This window comes from Mesoplodon mirus (assembly GCF_964341445.2).
Source record: "Mesoplodon mirus genome assembly, chromosome: 5".
NCBI classification, from domain to species: domain Eukaryota; kingdom Metazoa; phylum Chordata; class Mammalia; order Artiodactyla; family Ziphiidae; genus Mesoplodon; species Mesoplodon mirus.
This window is the reverse complement of record NC_138980.1, coordinates 68,833,524-68,855,699: the sequence shown is the minus strand read 5'-3', so window position 1 is coordinate 68,855,699 and position 22,176 is coordinate 68,833,524. Positions and strand designations below refer to the sequence as shown.

The window sequence follows — 22,176 nt, the reverse complement described above, 5'->3', positions numbered from 1 at the left end:
TGCTCCGCAATGGGAGAGGCCACAACAGTGAGAGGCCCACGTACTGCAAAAAAAAAAAAAAGCTACAGTAATCAAAACAGTGTGGCATATAGATATACACATAGATCAATGGAATAGAATTGAGAGCCAGAAATAAACCCATATATATATGGCCAACTGATTTTTGACAATGGTACCAAGTCCATTCAGTGGAGAAGATATAGTTACTTCAACAGATGGTAGTAAGAAACTGGATTTCCACACGCAAAAGAATGAAGTTGGACCCCCTATCTCACACCATACACAAAAATTAATTCAAAGTTAATCAACAACCTAAATATAAGAGCTAAACCCATTAAAATCTTAGAGGAAAATATAGGAATAAATCTTCACGACCTTGAATTTGGCAGTGGATTTAGACATGACACCAAAAGCAAAGGAACAAAAGAAAAAAGAGATAAATTAGATTTTTGTCAAATATTCAAAAATTCCATGTGTCAAAGGACCTCATTAAGAAAGTGAAAGGATAACCTATAGAAGAGGTGCATATATTTGCAAATCATATAAGGGTTTAAAATCTACAACAGGGGCTTCTCTAGTGGCGCAGTGGTTGAAAGTCCACCTGCCGATGCAGGGGACGCAGGTTCATGCCCTGGTCCGGGAGGATCCTGCGTGCCATGGAGTGGCTAGGCCCATGAGCCATGGCCACTAGGCCTGCATGTCCAGAGCCTGTGCTCTGCAATGGGAGAGGCCACAACAGTGAGAGGCCCGCGTACCGCAAAAAAAAAAAAAAAAAAAAAAAAAAAAAAAAAAAAATCTACAACATATAAGAACTCCTACAACTCAACAACAAAAAAACAATTAAAAATGGGAAAGAACATGAACATGAATAGAAGTTTCTCTGAAGAAAATATACAAATAGCCAGTAAACACATGAAAAGAGGGTCAACCTCATTTGTCATTAGGGAATTGTAAACCAAAACCACAATGATAGGCCATTTCACGTCTAATAGGACAGTTACAATTATTAAAAAAAAAAAAAAAAAAACAGAAAAGAACAAGCATTGGCCAGGACATGGAGAAACTGGAACACTCATACATCGCTAGTGGGAATGTAAAATGTTGCAGATCCTGTGAAAAACATTTTAGTGGTTACTCAGAAAGCTAAACTTAGAATTACCATATGACCCAGAAAATCCACTCTTAGGTATATACCCCCAAAGAAATGAAAACAGGTCCTCAAACAGATACTTATACACCAGTGTTCACTGCAACATTATGTACAATAGCTAGAAGGGAGAAACAACCCAAGTATCCATCAACAGATGAATGGATAAACAAAATATGATATATACATATACAATCAAATATTATTCAACTATAAAAGGGATGGAATTCTGATACATGCTACTACATGAATGAACTTTGAAAGCATTATGCTAAGTGACATAAGTCAGACACACACAAAAACAAATATTATATAATTCCACTTATATGAAATATCTAGAATAGGCAAATTTATGGGGACAGAAAATAGACTACAGGTTACTAAAGGCTGGGGGAAGGAAGTAATGGGGAGTTATTGCTTAATGGTTACAGAGTTTCTGTTTAGGGTGATGAAAAAATTTTGGAAATAGGTAGTGATGATGACTACACAACATTGTGATTATAATTAATGCCACTGAACTGTACACTTGAAAATGGTTGGGCTTCCCTGGTGGCAGAGTGGTTAAGAACCCGCCTGCCAATGCAGGGGACATGGGTTCAAGCCCTGGTCCAGGAAGATCCCACATGCCGCAGAGCAACTAAGCCCGTGTGCCACAACTACTGAGCCTGCACTCTAGGGCCTGTTAGCCACAACTACTGCAGCCCGCATTCCTAGAGCCCATGCTCCGCAACAAGAGAAGCCACTGCCATGAGAAGCCCACACACCGCAACAAAGAGCAGCCCCCACTCAACGCAATTAAAGAAAGCCCATGTGCAGCAATGAAGACCCAATGCAGCCAAAAATAAATACATAAACACATAAATAAAGAAAGAAAATGCTTAAAATGGCAAAGTTTATCTTATTTATATTTATCACCAAAAAACTTGTTAAGTATATACAGAAGTACTGAAAATGCTGTTAAAAGCAATTGTTTATTGTGGTACTGTTGTTAGAACATACAGATCCATGTAACAGAATACATGCCCATATATAGAATTTAATGTGTGATAAATGAGGCTTCAAAAATCAATGTACAAGGACACCTGGTCAGAATAAAAATCAATCTAGATCTTCATCTTGTAATTTATACAAAAGTAAATTCCAGATTCATAGGAAAGTTAAATATAAAAAAACTAGAAGAATAGTGAATATTTAGCAAAACTTTCAATGGGATAGAACTTCCTAAACTTAAATGGTAAAGTCAAACTCACAATATGAAAAAATCAAGGTTTGACTTATTAAATATTACTTAAAAGGCAAAATTAAAATTTAAACAAAAAGGGAAAAAATTTTGCAGCAAGTATGACAAAGGTTGATGTAACTACTATATAAAGAATTCTTACACGTATCCTTCTCAAACTCTTCCAAAAAACTGAAGAGGAAAAAATGCTTCCAAACTCATTCTATGAGGCCAGCATCCCCCTGACACCAAAACCAGACAAAAACACCACCAAAAAAGAAAATTAAAGGTCAGTATCACTGATGAACGTAGTGGCAAAAATCCTCAATAAAACGTAGAAAGCTGAATTCAACAATACATTAAAAGAATCATACACCATGATTAAGAGGGATTTATTCCAGGGATGCAAGGATGGTTCAATACCTGCAAATCAATCAATGTAATACACCACATTAACAGACTAAAGAATAAAAATCATACAAACATCTCAATAGATGAAGAAAAAGCTTTTGACAAAATTCAACATCCATTTACAATAAAACTTCTCAGCAAAGTGAGTATAGAGGGAACATACCTCAACATAATAAAGGCAATATATGACAAGCCCACAGCTAACATCATACCAGAATTCCCACTTTTGCCACTTTTATTCAGCATAGTATTAAAAGTCCTAGCCACAACAATCAGACAAAAAAATAAAATAAAATAAAGTAATCCAAATAGGAAAGGAAGAAGTAAAACTGTCAGTGTTTGAAGATGACATGATACTCTACAGAGAAAATCCTAAAGATACCACCAAAAAAAAAAATTAAAACTAATAAATGAACTCAGTGAATTTGCACAATACAAATTTAATACAGAAATCTGTTGTGTTCTATACACTACCAACAAAAAGATAAATTAAGAAATCAATCACATTTATAACTGCATCAAAAAAAAACCCTAAGAATAAATCTAACTAAGGAGTAAAACACCTGTACTCAGAAAACTATAATACACTGATGAAAGAAACTGAAGACACAAATGGAAAGATATGTCATGCTCATGGATTAGAAGAATTATTATTGTTAAAATGATCATACTACCCAAGACAAAATTCAATGCAATCCCTATCAAAATACCCATGGCATTTTTCACAGAACTAGAACAAATAATTCCAAAACTTGTATGGAAACACAAAAGACCTTGAATACCCAAAACAATATTGAGAAAGAAGAACAAACCTGGAGGTATCACATGTCCTGATTTCAAACTATACTACAAAGCTAGAGTAATCAAAACAGTATGGTACTGGGGGCTTCCCTGGCAGTCCAGTGGTTAAGACTCCATGCTCCCACTGCCGGGGGCATGGGTTTGATCCCGCATGCCATGCAGCATGGTCAAAAGAGATAAAATAAAATAAAATAATAAAATGTACAGTATTGGCACAAAAAGACACATAGATCAATGGAAAAGAACAGAGAGCCCAGAAATGAACCCACACTTATATGGTCAATCAATCTATGCCAAAGGAGACAGGAAATACAATGGGGAAAAGACAGTCTCTTCAATAAATGGTTTTGGGAAAACTGAACAGCTACATACAAAAGAATCAAACTGGACTACTCTCTCACACCATATACAAAAATAAACTAAAAATGGAATAAAGATTTAAATGCAGACAGGAAACCATAAAATTCCTAGAAGAAAACACAGGCATTATGCACTTTGAAATCAGTCTTAGCAATATATTTTTTAAAAATTTTATTGAACTATAGTTGATTCACAATGTTGTATTATTAGCAATACATTCTTGAATATATCTCCTCAGTCAAGGGAAACAAAAGCAAAAAAAACCCAAATGGGATGACATAAAACAAAAAAGCTTCTGCACAGTGAAGAAAACTATCAACAAAATGAAAAGGCAGCTTATTGAATGGGAGAAGGTATTTGCAAACAATATACCTGATAAGAGATTAATATTCAATATATACAAATGACTCATACAACTCAACATCAAAAAAACAAAAACTGAATTTAAAAATGGGCAGAGAACCTGAAGAGACAATTTTCCGAGGAAGACAAACAGATGGCCAACAGACACATGCAAAGATGCTCAACATCACTAATCATCAAGGAAATGCAAATCAAAACCACAAGGAGATATTACCTCACATCAATTAGAATGGCTATCATCAAAAAGAACAAATAACAAATGTTGGCAAGGATGTGGAGAAAGGGAACCCTGGTGCACTGTTGGTGGGAATATAAATAATTGATACAGCCACTACAGAAAGCAATATGGAGGTTCCTCAAAAAATTAGAATCAGAACTACCATATGATCTAGCAATTCTGCTTCTGGGTATCTTTCTGAAGAAAACAAAAACATTAATTTGAAAAGATATATGCACCCCTATGTTCATTGCAGTATTATTTACAATAGCCAAGATAGGGAAGCAACCTAAGTCAATAGATGAACAGAGTAAAAAGATGTGACAGAGGGCAGACAGCAGAAGCAAGAACTACAATCCTTCAGCCTGTGGAACAAAAACCACATTCACAGAAATATACACAAGATGAAAAGGCAGAGGGCTACATACCAGATGAAGGAACAAGATAAAACCCCCCAAAAACAACTAAATGAAGTGGAGATAGGCAACCTTCCGGAAAAAGAATTCAGAATAATGATAGTGAAGATGATCTAGGATGTCAGAAAAAGAATGGAGGCAAATATCGAGAATATGCAAGAAATGTTTAACAAAAACCTAGAAGAATTAAAGTACAAACAAACACAGATGAACAATACAAAAATTGAAATGAAAACTACACTAGGGCTTCCCTGGTGGCGCAGTGGTTGAGAGTCCGCCTGCCGATGCAGGGGACATGGGTTCGTGCCCCAGTCCGGGAAGATCCCACAAATCAAAATCAAAAAATACCTAGAGACAATACCTAGAAATAGAAAAATACCTAGAAATCAAAAAATACCTAGAGACAAATGACAATGAAAACACGACGATCCAAAACCTATGGGATGCAGCAAAAGCAGTTCTAAGAGGGAAGTTTATAGCTATACAAGCCTACCTCAAGAAACAAGAAACATCTCAAATAAACAATCTAACCTTATACCTAAAGGAGCTAGAGAAAGAAGAACAAACAAAACCCAAAGTTAGCAGAAGGAAAGAAATCGTAAAGATCAGAGCAGAAGTAAATGAAATAGGAACAAAGAAAACAATAGCAAAGATCAATAAAACTAAAAGCTGGTTCTTGAGAAGATAAACAAAATTGATAAGCCATTAGCCAGACTCATCAAGAAACAGAGGGAGAGGACTCAAATCAATAAAATGAGAAATGAAAAAGGAGGTTACAACAGACACCACAGAAATACAAAACATCCTAAGAGACTACTACAAGCAACTCTATGCCAATAAAATGGACAACCTGGAAGAAATGGACAAATTCTTAGAAAGGTATAACCTTCCAAGACTGAACCAGGAAGAAATAGAAAATATGAACAGACCAATCACAAGTAATGAAATTGAAACTGTGATTAAAAATCTTCCAACAAACAAAAGTCCAGGACCAGATGGCTTCACAGGTGAATTCTATCAAACATTTAGAGAAGAGCTAACACCCATCCTTCTCAAACTCTTCCAAAAAATTGCAGAGGAAGGAACACTCCCAAACTCATTCTATGAGGCCACCATCACCCTGATACCCAAACCAGACAAAGATAGTACAAAAAAAGAAAATTACAGACCAATATCACTGATGAATATAGATGCAAAAATTCTCAACAAAATACTAGCAAACAGAATCCAACAACTCATTAAAAGAATCATACACCATGATCAAGTGGGATTTTTCCCAGGGATGCAAGGATTCTTCAATATATGCAAATCAATCAATGTGATACACCATAATAACAAATTGAAGAAGAAATACCATATGATCATCTCAATAGATGCAGAAAAAGCTTTTGACAAAATTCAACACCCATTTATGATAAAAACTCTCCAGAAAGTGGGCATAGAGGGAACCCACCTCAACTTAATAAAGGCCATATACAACAAACCCACAGCAAACAGCATTCTCAATGCTGAAAAACTGAAAGCATTTCCTCTAAGATCAGGAACAAGACAAGGATGTCCATTCTCACCACTATTATTCAACATAGTTTTGGAAGTCCTAGCCATGGCAATCAGAGAAGAAAAAGAAATAAAAGGAAAACAAATTGGAAAAGAAGAAGTAAAACAGATGACATGACAATATACAAATAGCTTCCTAGAGATGCCACCAGAAAACTACTAGAGCTGATCAATGAATTTGGTGAAGTTGTAGGATACAAAATTAATGCAAAGAAATCTCTTGCATTCCTATACACTAATGATGAAAAATCTGAAAGAGAAATTAAGGGAGAACTCCTATTTACCATTGCAACCAAAAGAATAAAATACCTAGGAGTAAACCTATCTAGGGAGACAAAAGACCTGTATGCAGAAAACTATAAGACACTGATGAAAGAAGTTAAAAATGATACAAACAGATAGAGAGATATACCATGTTCTTGGATTGGAAGAATCAATATTGTGAAAATGACTATACTACCCAAAGCAATCTGCAGATTCAATGCAATCCCTATCAAATTACCAATGGCATTTTTCAAAGAACTAGAACAAAAAATCTTAAAATTTGTATGGAGACACAAGAGATCCCGAATAGCCAAAGTGGTCTTGAGGGGAAAAAATGGAGCTGGAGGAATCAGACTCCCTGACTTCAGACTATACTACAAAGCTTCAGTAATCAAGACAATATGGTACTGGCACAAAAACAGAAATGTAGATCAATGGAACAGGATAGAAAGCCCAGAGATAAACCCACACACTTATGGTCAACTAATCTATGACAAAGGAGCCAAGGATATACAATGGAGATAAGACAGTCTTTCAATAAGTGTTGCTGGGAAAAGTGGACAGCTACATGTAAAAGAATGAAATTAGAACACTCCCTAACACCATACACAAAAATAAACTCAAAATGGATTAGAGACCTAAATGTAAGACTGGACACTATAAAACTCTGAGAGGAAAACATAGGAAGAACACTCTTTGACATAAATCACAGCAAGACCTTTTTTGATCCACCTCCTAGAGTAATGGAAATAAAAACAAAAATAAACAAATGGGACCTAATGAACTTCAAAGCCTTTGCACAGCAAAGGAAACCATAAACAAGACGAAAGACAACCCTCAGAATGGGAGAAAATACTTGGAAACGAATCAATGGAAAATACTTGCAAACGAATCGATGGAATCAATCAATCTCCAAAATATATAAACAGCTCATGCAGCTCAATATTAAAAAAGCAAACAACCCAATCCAAAAATGGGCAGAAGACCTAAATAGACATTTCTCCAAAGAAGACATACAGATGGCCAAGAGGCACATGAAAAGCTGCTTGACATCACTAATTATTAGAGAAATGCAAATCAAAGCTACAATGAGGTATCACCTCACACCAGCTAGAATTGGCATCATCAGAAAATCTACAAACAACAAATGCTAGAGAGGGTGTAGAGAAAAAGGAACCTCGGGCTTCCCTGGTGGCGCAGTGGTTGAGGGTCTGCCTGCCAATGCAGGGGACACGGGTTCGTGCCCTGGTCCGGGAGGATCCCACATGCCACGGAGCGGCTGGGCCTGTGAGCCATGGCTGCTAAGCCTGCACATCCGGAGGCTGTGCTCTGCAATGGGAGAGGCCACAGCAGAGAGAGGCCCATGTACCGCAAAAAAAAAAAAAAAAAAAAAAAAAAAAAGGAACCCTCTTACACTGTTGGTGGTAATGTAAATTGATACAGCCACTATGGAGAACAGTTGGAGGTTCCTTAAAAAACTAAAAATAGAATTACCATATGATCCAGCAATCCCACTACTGGGCATATACCCAGAGAAAACCATAATTCAAAAGACACATGCACCCCAATGTTCACTGCAGCACTATTTACAATAGCCAGGTCATGGAAGCAACCTAAATGCCCATCGACAGATGAATGGCTAAAGAAGATGTGGTACATATATACAATGGAATATTACTCAGCCATAAAAAGAACAAAATTGGGTCATTTGTTGAGACATGGATGGATCTAGCAACTGTCATACAGAGTGAAGTAAGTCAAAAACAAATATCGTATATTAATGCATATATGTGGAACCTAGAAAAATGGTACCGATGAACTGGTTTGCAGGGCAGAAATTGAGACACAGATGTAGAGAACAAATGTATGGACACCAAGGGGGGAAAGTGGCGGGGGGTGGGGGTGGGGGTGTGCTGAATTGGGTGATTGGGATTGACATGTATACACTGATGTGTATAAAATTGATGACTAATAAGAACTTGTTGTATAAAAAAAAATTCAGGGCTTCCCTGGTGGCGCAGTGGTTGAGGGTCCACCTGCCGATACAGGGGACGCGGGTTCGTGCCCCGGTCTGGGAGGATCCCACATGCCTCAGAGCGGCTGGGCCCGTGAGCCATGGCCACTGAGCCTGCACATCTGGAACCTGTGCTCCGCAACGGGAGAGGTCGCAACAGTGAGAGGCCCGTGTACCCCCCCCAAAAAAATAAATAAATAAAAATAAAAAATTCAAAGAAAATGATGTGATATATGTACACACACACACACACACAATGGAATATTACTCAACCGTAAAAAAAGAAAATTTGCCATTTGCAACAAGATGGATAAACCTAGAAGGTATTATACTAGTGAAATAAATCAGAGAAAGACAAATACCATATGATTTCACTTATGTGTAGAATCTAAAAACCAAATGAATAAACATAACAAAACAGAGTCACAGATAGAACAAACAGGTGATTGCCAGAGAGAAGGGGGGTTGGGGATAAGTGAAAGAGGAGAGGGATATTAAGAGATACAAACTGCCAGTTACAAAATAAATGTCACAGGGATGAAATGTACAGCATGGGGAATATAGTCAACAACATTTCAATAAATTTGTATGGTGACAGGTGGTAACTTGACTTAATCATAGTGATCATTCTGTAATGTACAGAAATATCAAATCACTATGTCATGCACCTGGAACTAATATAGCGTTGTAGATTAATTATAATTCAGTAATAAAAAAGGAATTCATACAAAACTCCAACAGATAAGTGGACAAAAGATAAATAGATAATTCATAAAGGAGGAAATACAACTAAACATAGAGGAAAATGTTTAACCTTACCATTGTGTGAGGTTAAAACAACTGAATGGAAGTTAAAACAATTGAATTACCATCTTTAATCTATTTTTCCTCTTATCAAATCAGTCCCACTCCCACTCCAGTATTTTTAACTTATATCTAATACTTATGTGGATGAGGTGAAATGGAAATTATACATTGGTGATCACACTATAACTTGGGATGGCCCTTTAAGAAAGCAATGTGAGGGGCTTCCCTGGTGGCGCAGTGGTTGAGAGTCCGCCTGCCAGTGCAGGCAACATGGGTTCGAGCCCTCGTCTGGGAGGATCCCACATGCTGTGGAGCAACTAGGCTTGTGCGCCACAACTGATGAATCTGTGATTTGGAGCCCATGAGCCACAACTACTGAGCCCGCACACCTGGAGCCTGTGCTCTGCAGTGGGAGGGGCCACTGCAACAAGGAGCCTGCACACCGCAAACAAGAGTGGCCTCCACTCGCCGCAGCTAGAGAAAGCCTGCGCGCAGCAACGAAGACCCAACGCAGCCAAAATAAATAAATTTATTTTAAAAAAAAGTAATGTGAGAGTATGTATTGTGACTGAAAATATTCACATTAGAAATAATAATGCAAAACAAAATTAAGAAAATTCTGAAAAAAGAGTAATTGAAAGGTTTAGAACTATCTGATTTTGAAATATATTACAAACCTATAAGACTTAAAGCAATGTGGTACTTACAAATGAACAATGAAATTAACAAACCAAAAAGAAAAAAAAAGAAACCACTAAATGCATGTAAGAACTTAGTATATATTAACAGTGGATTTTTAAATTGATGAAGAAAATACATACTGTTCAATAAATGGTTTTCGTCCATTGAGTAACCAAGTGGAAAATAAAATAAAATGTGGCTCTCTACCTCACTCCCTATAGCAAAAAAATATTCCAGATGATCAAAGACATATACATGGGGGGAGAAAAAGGAAATATTAAAAAGTACTAGAAGTCAGAATGAGAGAATGTTATTTATAATCTTGAAACAGAAAACCTTCTTCAAAGATAACAGAAACCTGGAAGGCATAAAAGAGCTCAACAAATATAGTACAAAAATTAAAATATATCGTGGAAATAGTGATAAACTGAGAAAATCTACTAACCAACAAAATATGTTGGTTAAAATATGTTTAATTTCTTAAACATAGAGAGTACCAATACAGTAAGAAAAAGACCTAGACGATAAAGCACTGGCAAATGGACAAAGGCCTGGGGTAGGAAGTTCACAGAAAAGGAAATGCAAATGGCTTTAAGTAGCATATACTAAAAGATACTTAAACTCACTCACAACAAAAGAAATACTAATTAAGTTACGAGATAACCATTTTTCACCTGAGACTGGTAAAAAAAAAAAAAAACCACAAAACTTGAAAAAACATCAGGTACTCTCATTCACTTTTTAAATTTTAATTAATAATTTATTTTTGGCTGCATTGGGTCTTTGTTGCTGCGCGCGGTCTTCTCATTGTGGTGGCTTCTCTTATTGCAGAGCCTAGGCTCTAGGCACGCAGGCTTCAGTAGTTGTAGCTCACGGGCTCTAGAGTGCAGGCTTCAGTAATGGTGGCACATGGGCTCAGCAGTTGTGGCTCGTGAGCTGTAGAGTGCAGGCTCAGTAGTTGTGGCTCTCGGGCTTAGTTGCTCCACAGCATGTGGGATCTTCCTGGACCAGGGCTCGAACCTGTGTCCCCTGCATTGGCAGGCGGATTCTTAACCACTGCACCACCAGGGAAGTCCCCTCTCATTCATTTTTGATCAGAGTATAAAATGGTACAACCACTACAAAAGGTAATTTGGCAATATTTATCCAAACTAAAAATGCACATATCAAAAACATCAAAATAACATTCTTTTTGACTTAGTATTTTCATTTGTAGGAATTTATTCTACAAATAAATGGTATGCTGATGAATGAATATATTCACTGCAGCAGTTTATAATAACAAAAGAGTGGAAACAACCTGAACAACCATCCATATGTGACTAATTAATAAATTGTAGGGAATTCCCTGGCTGTCGAGTGGTTAGGACTCCACCCTTCCACTGAAGGGGGCATGGGTTCAATCCCTGGTCAGGGAACTAAGATCCCACAAGCTGCGTGGCCAAAAAACAATTTAAAAATTTGTAGAAAATCCATAAAACAGAATGCCATAAGCTGTTCTTTTAAAATGGGGCCGTTTTGTTTATGGTGCTATTTAATAATTTATAATACATATTAAGTATATAAGGTAAAAAGCATCAAATAGTGTGTTTAGTAGCTAGCATTTGTATCTATATGTGTTTTTAAGTACATATAAATAATAAGTATTTTAGTTTATGCTTATATATGTATAGAGTTTCTCTGAAAGGATATACTAGAAGCTGGTAACAATAATCAACTCCAAGGAACAACTGGGTAGCTGAGGAAGAGGAATGGAAAGGAGAGTTACTTTTCACTATATATCCTTTTGGAAATTTTAAATTTTGTACCATATTCCAACATCGCTTATTCAAAAAATTAAACAGCTTAAAAAATAAGTAAGTTCTTAATTTAAGGGATAAAAAATTTTTTAAAATTTCATGTTTTGAATTATAATTTGACTTTTTGATCTCTTTCCAAATGAAATAATCTCAATGTGTGAAAAGCGTTATACTCAGAGATGTTTATTGTTACAGTATTTATAATAGCAAACAACTCAAACAGCAAAAGAATGGTAAAGGTAACAAAAGAAACATCATGTAACTATTAAAATAATCTCTATAAAATATATATTTAAAAATAGCAATATTTATGGGATATGTGTTTATATGTAGTGATATATAAAAATAAAATCTGGGCAAAGAAAAAAAAACAGGACTAGTTGTTTTGAAATTAAACAGGATTAGTTTCATTGGAGATACAGGCTTTAAAAACCAAACCAAACCAAACCAAACCAAAACAAAACCAGTAATAGCAGCAGCTAATGTTTGAGCACTTACGCACCAAGCGCTTTAAGAATTTTGCATGCACTAATACATTTAATCCTAACAATATCCCTACTAGGTAGGTAGGTGCCAATATACCTACATCTTACTGATGAGAATAAAGAGACTCAGAGAGTGGTTAGGTGTCTGGAGTCAGAGCTGAATCCAAGCAAGATGACTTGGGAGACCATGTTTAGGAAATGGAACCAGGAGTATCTTTTTCTTCTCTTCTTTACATTTTTCAGTAGTTTCAGGTTTCTTACTAAATGAAAATATACTATTTTCACAATGAAAAAGACATTAAAGAAATAACCTGTCAATCTTTTTCTTTTTGGTAAAAGTGGTAATGTTAGTGGGAAAGATTAAATCTTTTGTCTTCCAAAGGGGATTCCCTTTGAGAATGCTAACAAAGGCTAGAGATATTATTTTGGTACGGCTGGTATTAAAATAACCTTCCTTGATTATCTCAGATGGGTGGGAGTATCTATAAAGAAGGACCCCGGCTGACACTTGGCCCTGGACAATCATCCTAGGTCCTCATACTCAACCGTTCTTCCCCCTGAATGAGCAATGTTGAAGCCTCTAGGTATGTGAATAAATACGTTTTCTATTAAAAAATTTTAGATAGCATGAGAAACAAAAATGTTGAACACAATTCAAGTAAATAATTTTATCATTTGATTATATAAATTATATACAAAAACAATGCTCAGCAATGAAAGGATGCAATGACTGAAAATGTACTTAGGAAGAATTTTTTTTAAGAGTTAAAACACAGCAAGAAAATAAGTACAATTGACCCTTGAGCAACATAGGTTTGAACTGCGGGGGGTCCACTTACACGCAGATTTTTTCCAATAGCAAATACTACAGTACTACACAATCCACGACTGGCTGAATCCAGGATGCAGAATCACAGATACAGAGGAAATGAGGATACGAGGGTCTATTATAAGTTATATGCCAGATTTTTGACTGCACAAAGGGTCAGTGCCCCTAACCCCGACTCTCAAGGGTCAACTATAATCAAAAGTTATACAAAATGAAGTATCTAAAATGTATATAAAAAGTTTTTTAAATGACTCTCAATATGTTTCAAAGAATATAATATTTTAACTATGAAAACTATAGACAATATTCTTTAGTATGAATAAAAAGATTTCTTACAAAAGGATCTGCTGGTTTTTGCTTACAAAGCTCTGCAAGTCCTTTAAGCAGAGTTGGCGTTACATACAAATTTAAATAGTCCTTAGCAGCTTGTCCAACTGGAATGGGCTCAACGATCACTGAAAATACAAATGATTAAAGCTAATATGAATGACAAAATATTATACAATCATTAAAAAGGACACCTTCAAATAAATTTTAACAGCATGAGAAATACTTAAGAGTTATTATTTTTTTAAAAAAAGGAAACAGAACTATATACATAGCAATAATAGTTTGTTCAAAAACACACAAGCACACACATACAGAAAATAATAAGACTCATAAGACTGGCAAAAAAACCATCAAAATGCTGATAGTGCTCATACCTAAGATTCTGATTATGTTTTCAACAATCTCCTTTTCTGCATTTACATTTCCATGTTTTTTACAGTAAATACATAATGGACAATGTTATGAAAAAGAAAAATATGAAGAATGTATATAATCTAGGAGATTAATTCATCACAAAAATTAACTCAACAAAATGGTAGGCATTTTGCAAAGTGTTACAGATACAACAGTGAATAATACATGCTTTTTGCTCACTTACAGACTACCGAATATACACATAAAACCTATTTCTATAATAGTTTGAATATTCCTGCTCTTATTTTTCAGGTTTTAAAATAAATAATGTAAGATTTAGGGAAATTTTAGTGTTTTCAGCTTTTTTGAACACTATGTAGGTGAACCAGACTTGCAGTACAACAAAAAATATATTTCTACCAGAAAGAAATGTGTAAGTCTTCATAGGTCTTTTGAGGTTGATCTCCATCAATGTGCTTTTTTTTTTAAAAAATAAATTCGTTTACTTATTCTTGGCTGAGCTGGGTTTTTGTTGCTGCGCACAGGCCTTTTCCAGTTGTGGCTAGTGCGACTACTCTTCATTGTGGTGAACGGGCTTCTCACTGTGGTGGTCTCTCTTGTTGCAGAGCATGGGCTCTAGGTGCGTGGGCTTCAGTAGTTGTGGCTCACAGGCTCAGTAGTTATGGCTCACAGGCTTAGTTGCTCCGTGGCATGTGGGATCTTCCCAGACCAGGGCTTGAACCCATGTCCCCTGCATTGGCAGGCAGATTCTTAACGACTGCACCACGAAGGAAGTTCCAATGTGCTACTTTTGATAAAGATAAGAAAGCAAAGCTACTAGTCTCATGTGTTCAGATCTAAATCCTCATTGGCCCAAGGCAAAAGAAGGTGGGAGGATAATTTCTGTATGACTGTATGTATATGTGTATAGGCTCAGTCTCAATGAGACAAAGACTAACAATGGGAGTCATTTGCCAGGATGCCATGAAGAGCTGGGAGAAGTCTCACAGGTATTGGGTAACAGGTTCCTTTCCTATTATTAGTCTCATAATAGTACCCTTTATTACACTGATTACTGTAATAATTTTGTTTTAATTTGATTATATAAATATTTGTCATCTGTCTCTTCTACTCTGTAAGACCATGTTAAGACCATGTTTATCATGTTCATTGGCCCCAGGTCCTTTTATATTATTTTAAAAATGAAAATCTGAAAAAAAATAAATTAATTAAATTAAATTTAAAAATAAAAATGAAAATCTGATGTCACTTCCATCCTTAAAATGCTTCACTGATTCATTTCTTTTCTGTTTTTTTTTATACACCAGGTTCTTATTAGGTATCCATTTTATACATAGTAAACATGTCAACCCCAATCGCCCAATTCATCACACCACCCTCCCCCGCCACTTTCCCCCCTTGGTGTCCATACATTTATTCTCTACATCTGTGTCTCTATTTCTGCCCTGCAAACCAGTTCATCTGTACCATTTTTCTAGGTTCCACATATATGCGTTAATATACAATATTTGTTTTTCTCTTTCTGACTTACTTCACTCTGTATGACAGTCTCTAGATGCATCCACGGCTCAACAAATGACTCAATTTCATTCCTTTTTATGGCTGAGTAATATTCCACTGTACATATGTACCACATCTTCTTTATCCATTCATCTGTCGATGGGCATTTACATTGATTCCATGACCTGGCTATTGTAAATAGTGCTGCAGTGAACATTGGGGTGCATGTGTCTTTTTGAATTACGGTTTTCTCTGGGTATATGCCCAGTAGTGGGATTGCTGGGTCATATGGTAATTCTATTTTTAGTCTTTTAAGGAACCTCCATATTGTTCTCCATAGTGGCTGTATCAATTTACATTCCCACCAATAGTGCAAGAGGGTTCCCTTTCCTCCACACCCTCTCCAGCATTTGTTGTTTGTAGATTTTCTGATGATGCCCATTCTAACTGGTGTGAGGTGATACTTCATTGTAGTTTTGATTTGCATTTCTCTAATAACTAGTGATGTTGAGCAGCTTTTCATGTGCTTCTTGGCCATCTGTATGTCTTCTTTAGAGAAATGTCTATTTAGGTCTTCTGCCCATTTTTGGATTGGGTTGTTGTTTTTTTAATATTGAGCTGCATGAGCTGTTTATATATTTTGGAGATAAATCCTTTGTCCATTGATTCATTTGCAAATATTTTCTCCCATTCTGAGGGTTGTCTTTTCGTCTTGTTTGTAGTTTCCTTTGCTGTGCAAAAGCTTTGAAGTTTCATTAGATCCCATTTGTTTATTTTTGGTTTTATTTCCATTACTCTAGGAGGTGGATCAAAAAAGATCTTGCTGTGATTTAGTCAAGGACTGTTCTTCCTATGTTTTCCTCTCAGAGTTTTATAGTGTCCAGTCTTACATTTAGGCCACTAATCCATTTTGAGTTTATTTTTGTGTATGGTGTTAGGGAGTGTTCTAATTTCATTCTTTTACATGTAGCTGTCCACTTTTCCCAGCAACACTTATTGAAAGACTGTCTTATCTCCATTGTATATCCTTGGCTCCTTTGTCATAGATTAGTTGACCATAAGTGTGTGGGTTTATCTCTGGGCTTTCTATCCTGTTCCATTGATCTACATTTCTGTTTTTGTGCCAGTACCATATTGTCTTGATTACTGAAGCTTTGTAGTATAGTCTGAAGTCAGGGAGTCTGATTCCTCCAGCTCCATTTTTTCCCCTCAAGACCACTTTGGCTATTTGGGGTCTTTTGTGTCTCCATATAAATTTTAAGATTTTTTGTTCTAGTTCTTTGAAAAATGCCATTGGTAATTTGATAGGGATTGCATTGAATCTGCAGATTGCTTTGGGTAGTATAGTCATTTTCACAATATTGATTCTTCCAATCCAAGAACATGGTATATCTCTCTATCTGTTTGTATCATTTTTAACTTCTTTCATCAGTGTCTTATAGTTTTCTGCATACAGGTCTTTTGTCTCCCTAGATAGGTTTACTCCTAGGTATTTTATTCTTTTGGTTGCAATGGTAAATAGGAGTTCTCCCTTAATTTCTCTTTCAGATTTTTCATCATTAGTGTATAGGAATGCAAGAGATTTCTTTGCATTAATTTTGTATCCTACAACTTCACCAAATTCATTGATCAGCTCTAGTAGTTTTCTGGTGGCATCTCTAGGAAGCTATTTGTATATTGTCATGTCATCTGTTTTACTTCTTCTTTTCCAATTTGTTTTCCTTTTATTTCTTTTTCTTCTCTGATTGCCATGGCTAGGACTTCCAAAACTATGTTGAATAATAGTGGTGAGAATGGACATCCTTGTCTTGTTCCTGATCTTAGAGGAAATGCTTTCAGTTTTTCAGCATTGAGAATGCTGTTTGCTGTGGGTTTGTTGTATATGGCCTTTATTAAGTTGAGGTGGGTTCCCTCTATGCCCACTTTCTGGAGAGTTTTTATCATAAATGGGTGTTGAATTTTGTCAAAAGCTTTTTCTGCATCTATTGAGATGATCATATGGTATTTCTTCTTCAATTTGTTATTATGGTGTATCACATTGATTGATTTGCATATATTGAAGAATCCTTGCATCCCTGGGAAAAATCCCACTTGATCATGGTGTATGATTCTTTTAATGAGTTGTTGGATTCTGTTTGCTAGTATTTTGTTGAGAATTTTTGCATCTATATTCATCAGTGATATTGGTCTGTAATTTTCTTTTTTTGTACTATCTTTGTCTGGTTTGGGTATCAGGGTGATGGTGGCCTCATAGAATGAGTTTGGGAGTGTTCCTTCCTCTGCAATTTTTTGGAAGAGTTTGAGAAGGATGGGTGTTAGCTCTTCTCTAAATGTTTGATAGAATTCACCTGTGAAGCCATCTGGTCCTGGACTTTTGTTTGTTGGAAGATTTTTAATCACAGTTTCAATTTCATTACTTGTGATTGGTCTGTTCATATTTTCTATTTCTTCCTGGTTCAGTCTTGGAAGGTTATACCTTTCTAAGAATTTGTCCATTTCTTCCAGGTTGTCCATTTTATTGGCATAGAGTTGCTTGTAGTAGTCTCTTAGGATGTTTTGTATTTCTGTGGTGTCTGTTGTAACCTCCTTTTTCATTTCTCATTTTATTGATTTGAGTCCTCTCCCTCTGTTTCTTGATGAGTCTGGCTAATGGCTTATCAATTTTGTTTATCTTCTCAAGAACCAGCTTTTAGTTTTATTGATCTTTGCTATTGTTTTCTTTGTTCCTATTTCATTTACTTCTGCTCTGATCTTTATGATTTCTTTCCTTCTGCTAACTTTGGGTTTTGTTTGTTCTTCTTTCTCTAGCTCCTTTAGGTATAAGGTTAGATTGTTTATTTGAGATGTTTCTTGTTTCTTGAGGTAGGCTTGTATAGCTATAAACTTCCCTCTTAGAACTGCTTTTGCTGCATCCTATAGGTTTTGGATTGTCGTGTTTTCATTGTCATTTGTCTCTAGGTATTTTTTGATTTCCTCTTTGATTTCTTCAGTGATCTCTTGGTTGTTTCATAACGTATTGTTTAGCCTCCATCTGTTTATGTTTTTTACGTTTTCTTCCCTGTAATTCATTTCTTTTTTTTTTTTTTGGAATTAGTCCTGAATTCATTTTTTATTATTTGACTACTAACAGCTTTTAAGTCTCCCACCCCTCTTCCCATTCTACCTAACTTAGGCAAGATGATTAGAAAGCCCGGGTCTCCTTTGGCACTGGTGGAAAGTTTAAACCACATTCAGATACCTTCTCTTCAGCCCCACCCATATCACCATAGAAACCCCGTACCAACAAAACTGAAGAAGAGAGCCCATAATACATTAATCACGACGACTTAGATCATAGTTTTACATCTATTATATGCCACTCAAGCCCTCATTCAAATTTATACTGTATTGTCTCATAAATTCAGTGTTCTTGCTCTTTCAGGAAACTTTGAACATGAACCTCACCCAAGGAAGGATGTTCTTTCATCTGATTAAATCCTTCATGGTGACATACGAAACAACAGTAACGAAGGCATAAAATAAAGATTTCAAAACTCAGGTTGCAAGCCATCAGAAAGTAAAGTAGCCTTTTCAAGAAATCTCAAATAAACTTATTAAATTAAGATCACAGAACTTTTCCACAGGTATCCTTGTAACTCTGACAGCCATTAGAGGCTTTATGATTTTGATTTTTCATTACTAAGCAGAATTTAACTTGAATAACCTCTGATAAGAACTTAGTTTCCTCTAGTATGAATCTGATGTGCAGCCTGTTGTGAGAAAATGGTGAAACAGTTTATCATATTCATTACTTCTAAGATTTTTCTGCAATATAAATTCTGTGGTGAATCCTGAGGTCAGACTGTATGTTTTCTCTCTGATGTGAATCGTCTCATGACCCCAAAAGTGTGAACATTTGATAAAAGCTTAACACATTCATTACATTTATAAAGTTTCTCTCCAGGAGGAATTCTAACATTACATAAGGCTTGATCTTTGGATAAAAGCCCTGCCATACCCATTATATTTATGTGCTTTCTTTCAAAGATGTATATTCTGTTGTCTAGTTAAGTGTGAGCCCTACTTAGAGGCTTTGCCAAATCCGTGACTTTTATATGGTTTCTATTCAGTGTGGACTCTTTGATGTCGAGTAAGGCTTGAATATGCATAAAAGGTTTTGCCACACACATTACATTTGTGAGGTTTCTCTCCACTATGAATTATCTGATGATCTCCAATGCATGATCTTTGGATAAAAGCATTTCCACATATATTAGGTTTACAAAGTTTCTTTTCAGCACGCATTTTCTGATGTCTAGTAAGGTTTGCAAATTGGCTAAATGCCTTGCCGCACTCATTACATCTGTAAGGCTTCTCCCCTGTATGGATTCTTTGATGTCGGGTAAGGCTTGAACACACATTAAAGGCTTTGCCACACTCATTACATTTGTAAGGCTTCTCTCCAGTATGAATTATCTGATGTATGACAAGGTTAGAGGACTGGTTAAAGGCTTTGCCACATTCCTTACATTTGTAAGGCTTTTCTCCACTATGGATTCTCTTATGTTGGGTAAGGCTTGAACGCTCCATAAAGGCTTTGCCACACTCATTACATTTGTAAGGTTTCTCTCCCGTATGAATTCTCTGGTGAATTACAAGATTTGAATGTTGACTACAGACCTTGCCACATACACTACATCTATATGGTTTCTCTCCCGTATGGATTCTCTGGTGTCTAGTGAGATGTGAGACTCGGTTAAAGGATTTGTCACATTCATTACATTTGTAAGGTCTCTGCCCCGAATGAATTCTCTGATGATTAGTGAGACTCGAGCTTCCTCTAAAAGCCTTCCCAGGGCTTCCCTGGTGGCGCAGTGGTTGAGAGTCCGCCTGCCGATGCAGGGGACACGGGTTCGTGCCCCGATCCCGGAAGATCCCACATGCCGCGGAGCGGCTGGGCCCGCGAGCCATGGCCGCGGAGCCTGTGTGTCCGGAGCCTGTGCTCCGCAACGGGAGAGGCCACAGCAGTGAGAGGCCCGCGTACAGCAAAAAAAATAAAAAATAAAAAAAATAAAAGCCTTCCCACATTCGTTACATTTATAAGGTTTCTCTCCAGTATGGATTCTCTTATGTCGAGTTAGGCTTGAATGCCCAGAAAAAGCTTTGCCACACTCACTACATTTGTAAGGTTTCTCTCCAGTATGAATTTTCTGATGACTTGCAAGAGTTGAATTCTGACTATACCTCTTGCCACATATATTACATTTATAGGGTTTCTCTCTGATATGGATTCTCCGATGTCTAGCAAGGTTTGCAAATTGGATAAAGGCTTTATCACACTCATTACATTTGTAAGGTCTCTGCCCAGAATGAATTCTCTGATGACTGGTGAGGTTTGAGACATCTCTGAAAGCTTTCCCACAGTCATTACATTTGTGAGGCTTTTCAGTAATATGTGCTCTCTGAGGTTGTGTAACTAATGAAGGATGTACAAAAATTTCCCCAGATTTATTACAAATGTTGATGCTGACACTAGGAAGAATTCTTTGAAATGGTGGAGCAGAACAACTATTGTTGATCAACTTCTCAACTTGGTTGCATTTATAAATTTTCTCTTTGGTTTGAAACTTCTGAAGTTCAGCCAGATGAGACTGAAACCTTAATCCAACTTCATTCTCAAAACATGTTATATGTGTGTTTTCTGCATAGGTTATGTTAGTTTTTAGTTTTAAAAATATCTCATATATGACTTCTCATGTTTATAACATTGATAAGTACTTTTTCTTACAGATACACTCTGCTTTAGAGGGAAATCATTCCAGGATTTGTTCTGTTGTTGATCTCTTCTACTAGTGAGATTTTTGTTATAGGTTGTAATAACTCCTTTGCAATTTGTTTCATCACATCCACAATGACTTTCAAACTCATGCATATTTTGCTGGACTTCCCTGAAATCAAAATCCTTGATGTCATTTCTTTTGTGTTTTCCCAACATCAATGTTCGGAATAATTCTCCTTTGTTAATATCCTCTTTTGGTGACAATTCCTTGATCACACATCGAGTAGAGATATCCAGGGAGAGGACGTTCCTGTAGGTCTCCAACATCACGTCCCTGTACAAGGCCCTCTGAGCAGGGTCCAGGCATTCCCACTCCTCCTGAGAGAATTCTATGGCCACATCCCTGAAGGTCAACAGCGCCCGAACGCGTCTGCCGCTCATTCCCCTGTAATTCATTTCTAATACAATAGCGTTGTGGTCAGAAAAGATGCTTGATATGATTTCAATTTTCTTAAATTTGCTGAGGCTTGATTTGTGACCCAAGATGTAATCTATCCTGGAGAATGTTCCGTGTGCACTTGAGAAGAAAGTGTCATCTGCTGTTTTTGCATGGAATGTCCTATAAATATCAATTAAATCTATCTGGTCTATTGTATCATTTAAAGCTTCTGTTTCCTTATTAATTTTCTGTTTGGATGATCTGTCCATTGGTGTAAGTGAGGTGTTAAAGTCCCCCACTATTATTGTGTTACTGTCGATTTCCTTTTTTATAGCTGTTAGCAGTTGCCTTATGTATTGAGGTGCTCCTATGTTGGGTGCATATATAATTGTTATATCTTCTTC

General features: G+C 36.4%; 2 protein-coding genes across 4 annotated transcripts in view; both read right to left on the bottom strand.

The window, feature by feature from the left end:
- NME5 (NME/NM23 family member 5) overlaps positions 1 to 22,176 on the bottom strand; it is a 38,799-nt gene that overhangs the window by 2,659 nt on the left and 13,964 nt on the right. For all 3 annotated transcript variants that reach the window (XM_082621879.1, XM_082621881.1, XM_082621880.1), the window contains exon 5: positions 13,707 to 13,825. In XM_082621879.1, coding sequence (XP_082478005.1) covers positions 13,707 to 13,825 — 119 coding nt within the window. The remainder of the gene's footprint in view (positions 1 to 13,706; positions 13,826 to 22,176) is intronic.
- Positions 20,398 to 21,774, bottom strand: LOC309804413 (zinc finger protein 677; the record flags this gene model as incomplete). The annotated part of the gene is made up of 1 exon (XM_082621757.1): positions 20,398 to 21,774. The coding sequence occupies one exon, from the start codon at positions 21,772 to 21,774 to the stop codon at positions 21,283 to 21,285; it is 492 nt and encodes a 163-aa protein (XP_082477883.1). The 3' UTR covers positions 20,398 to 21,282.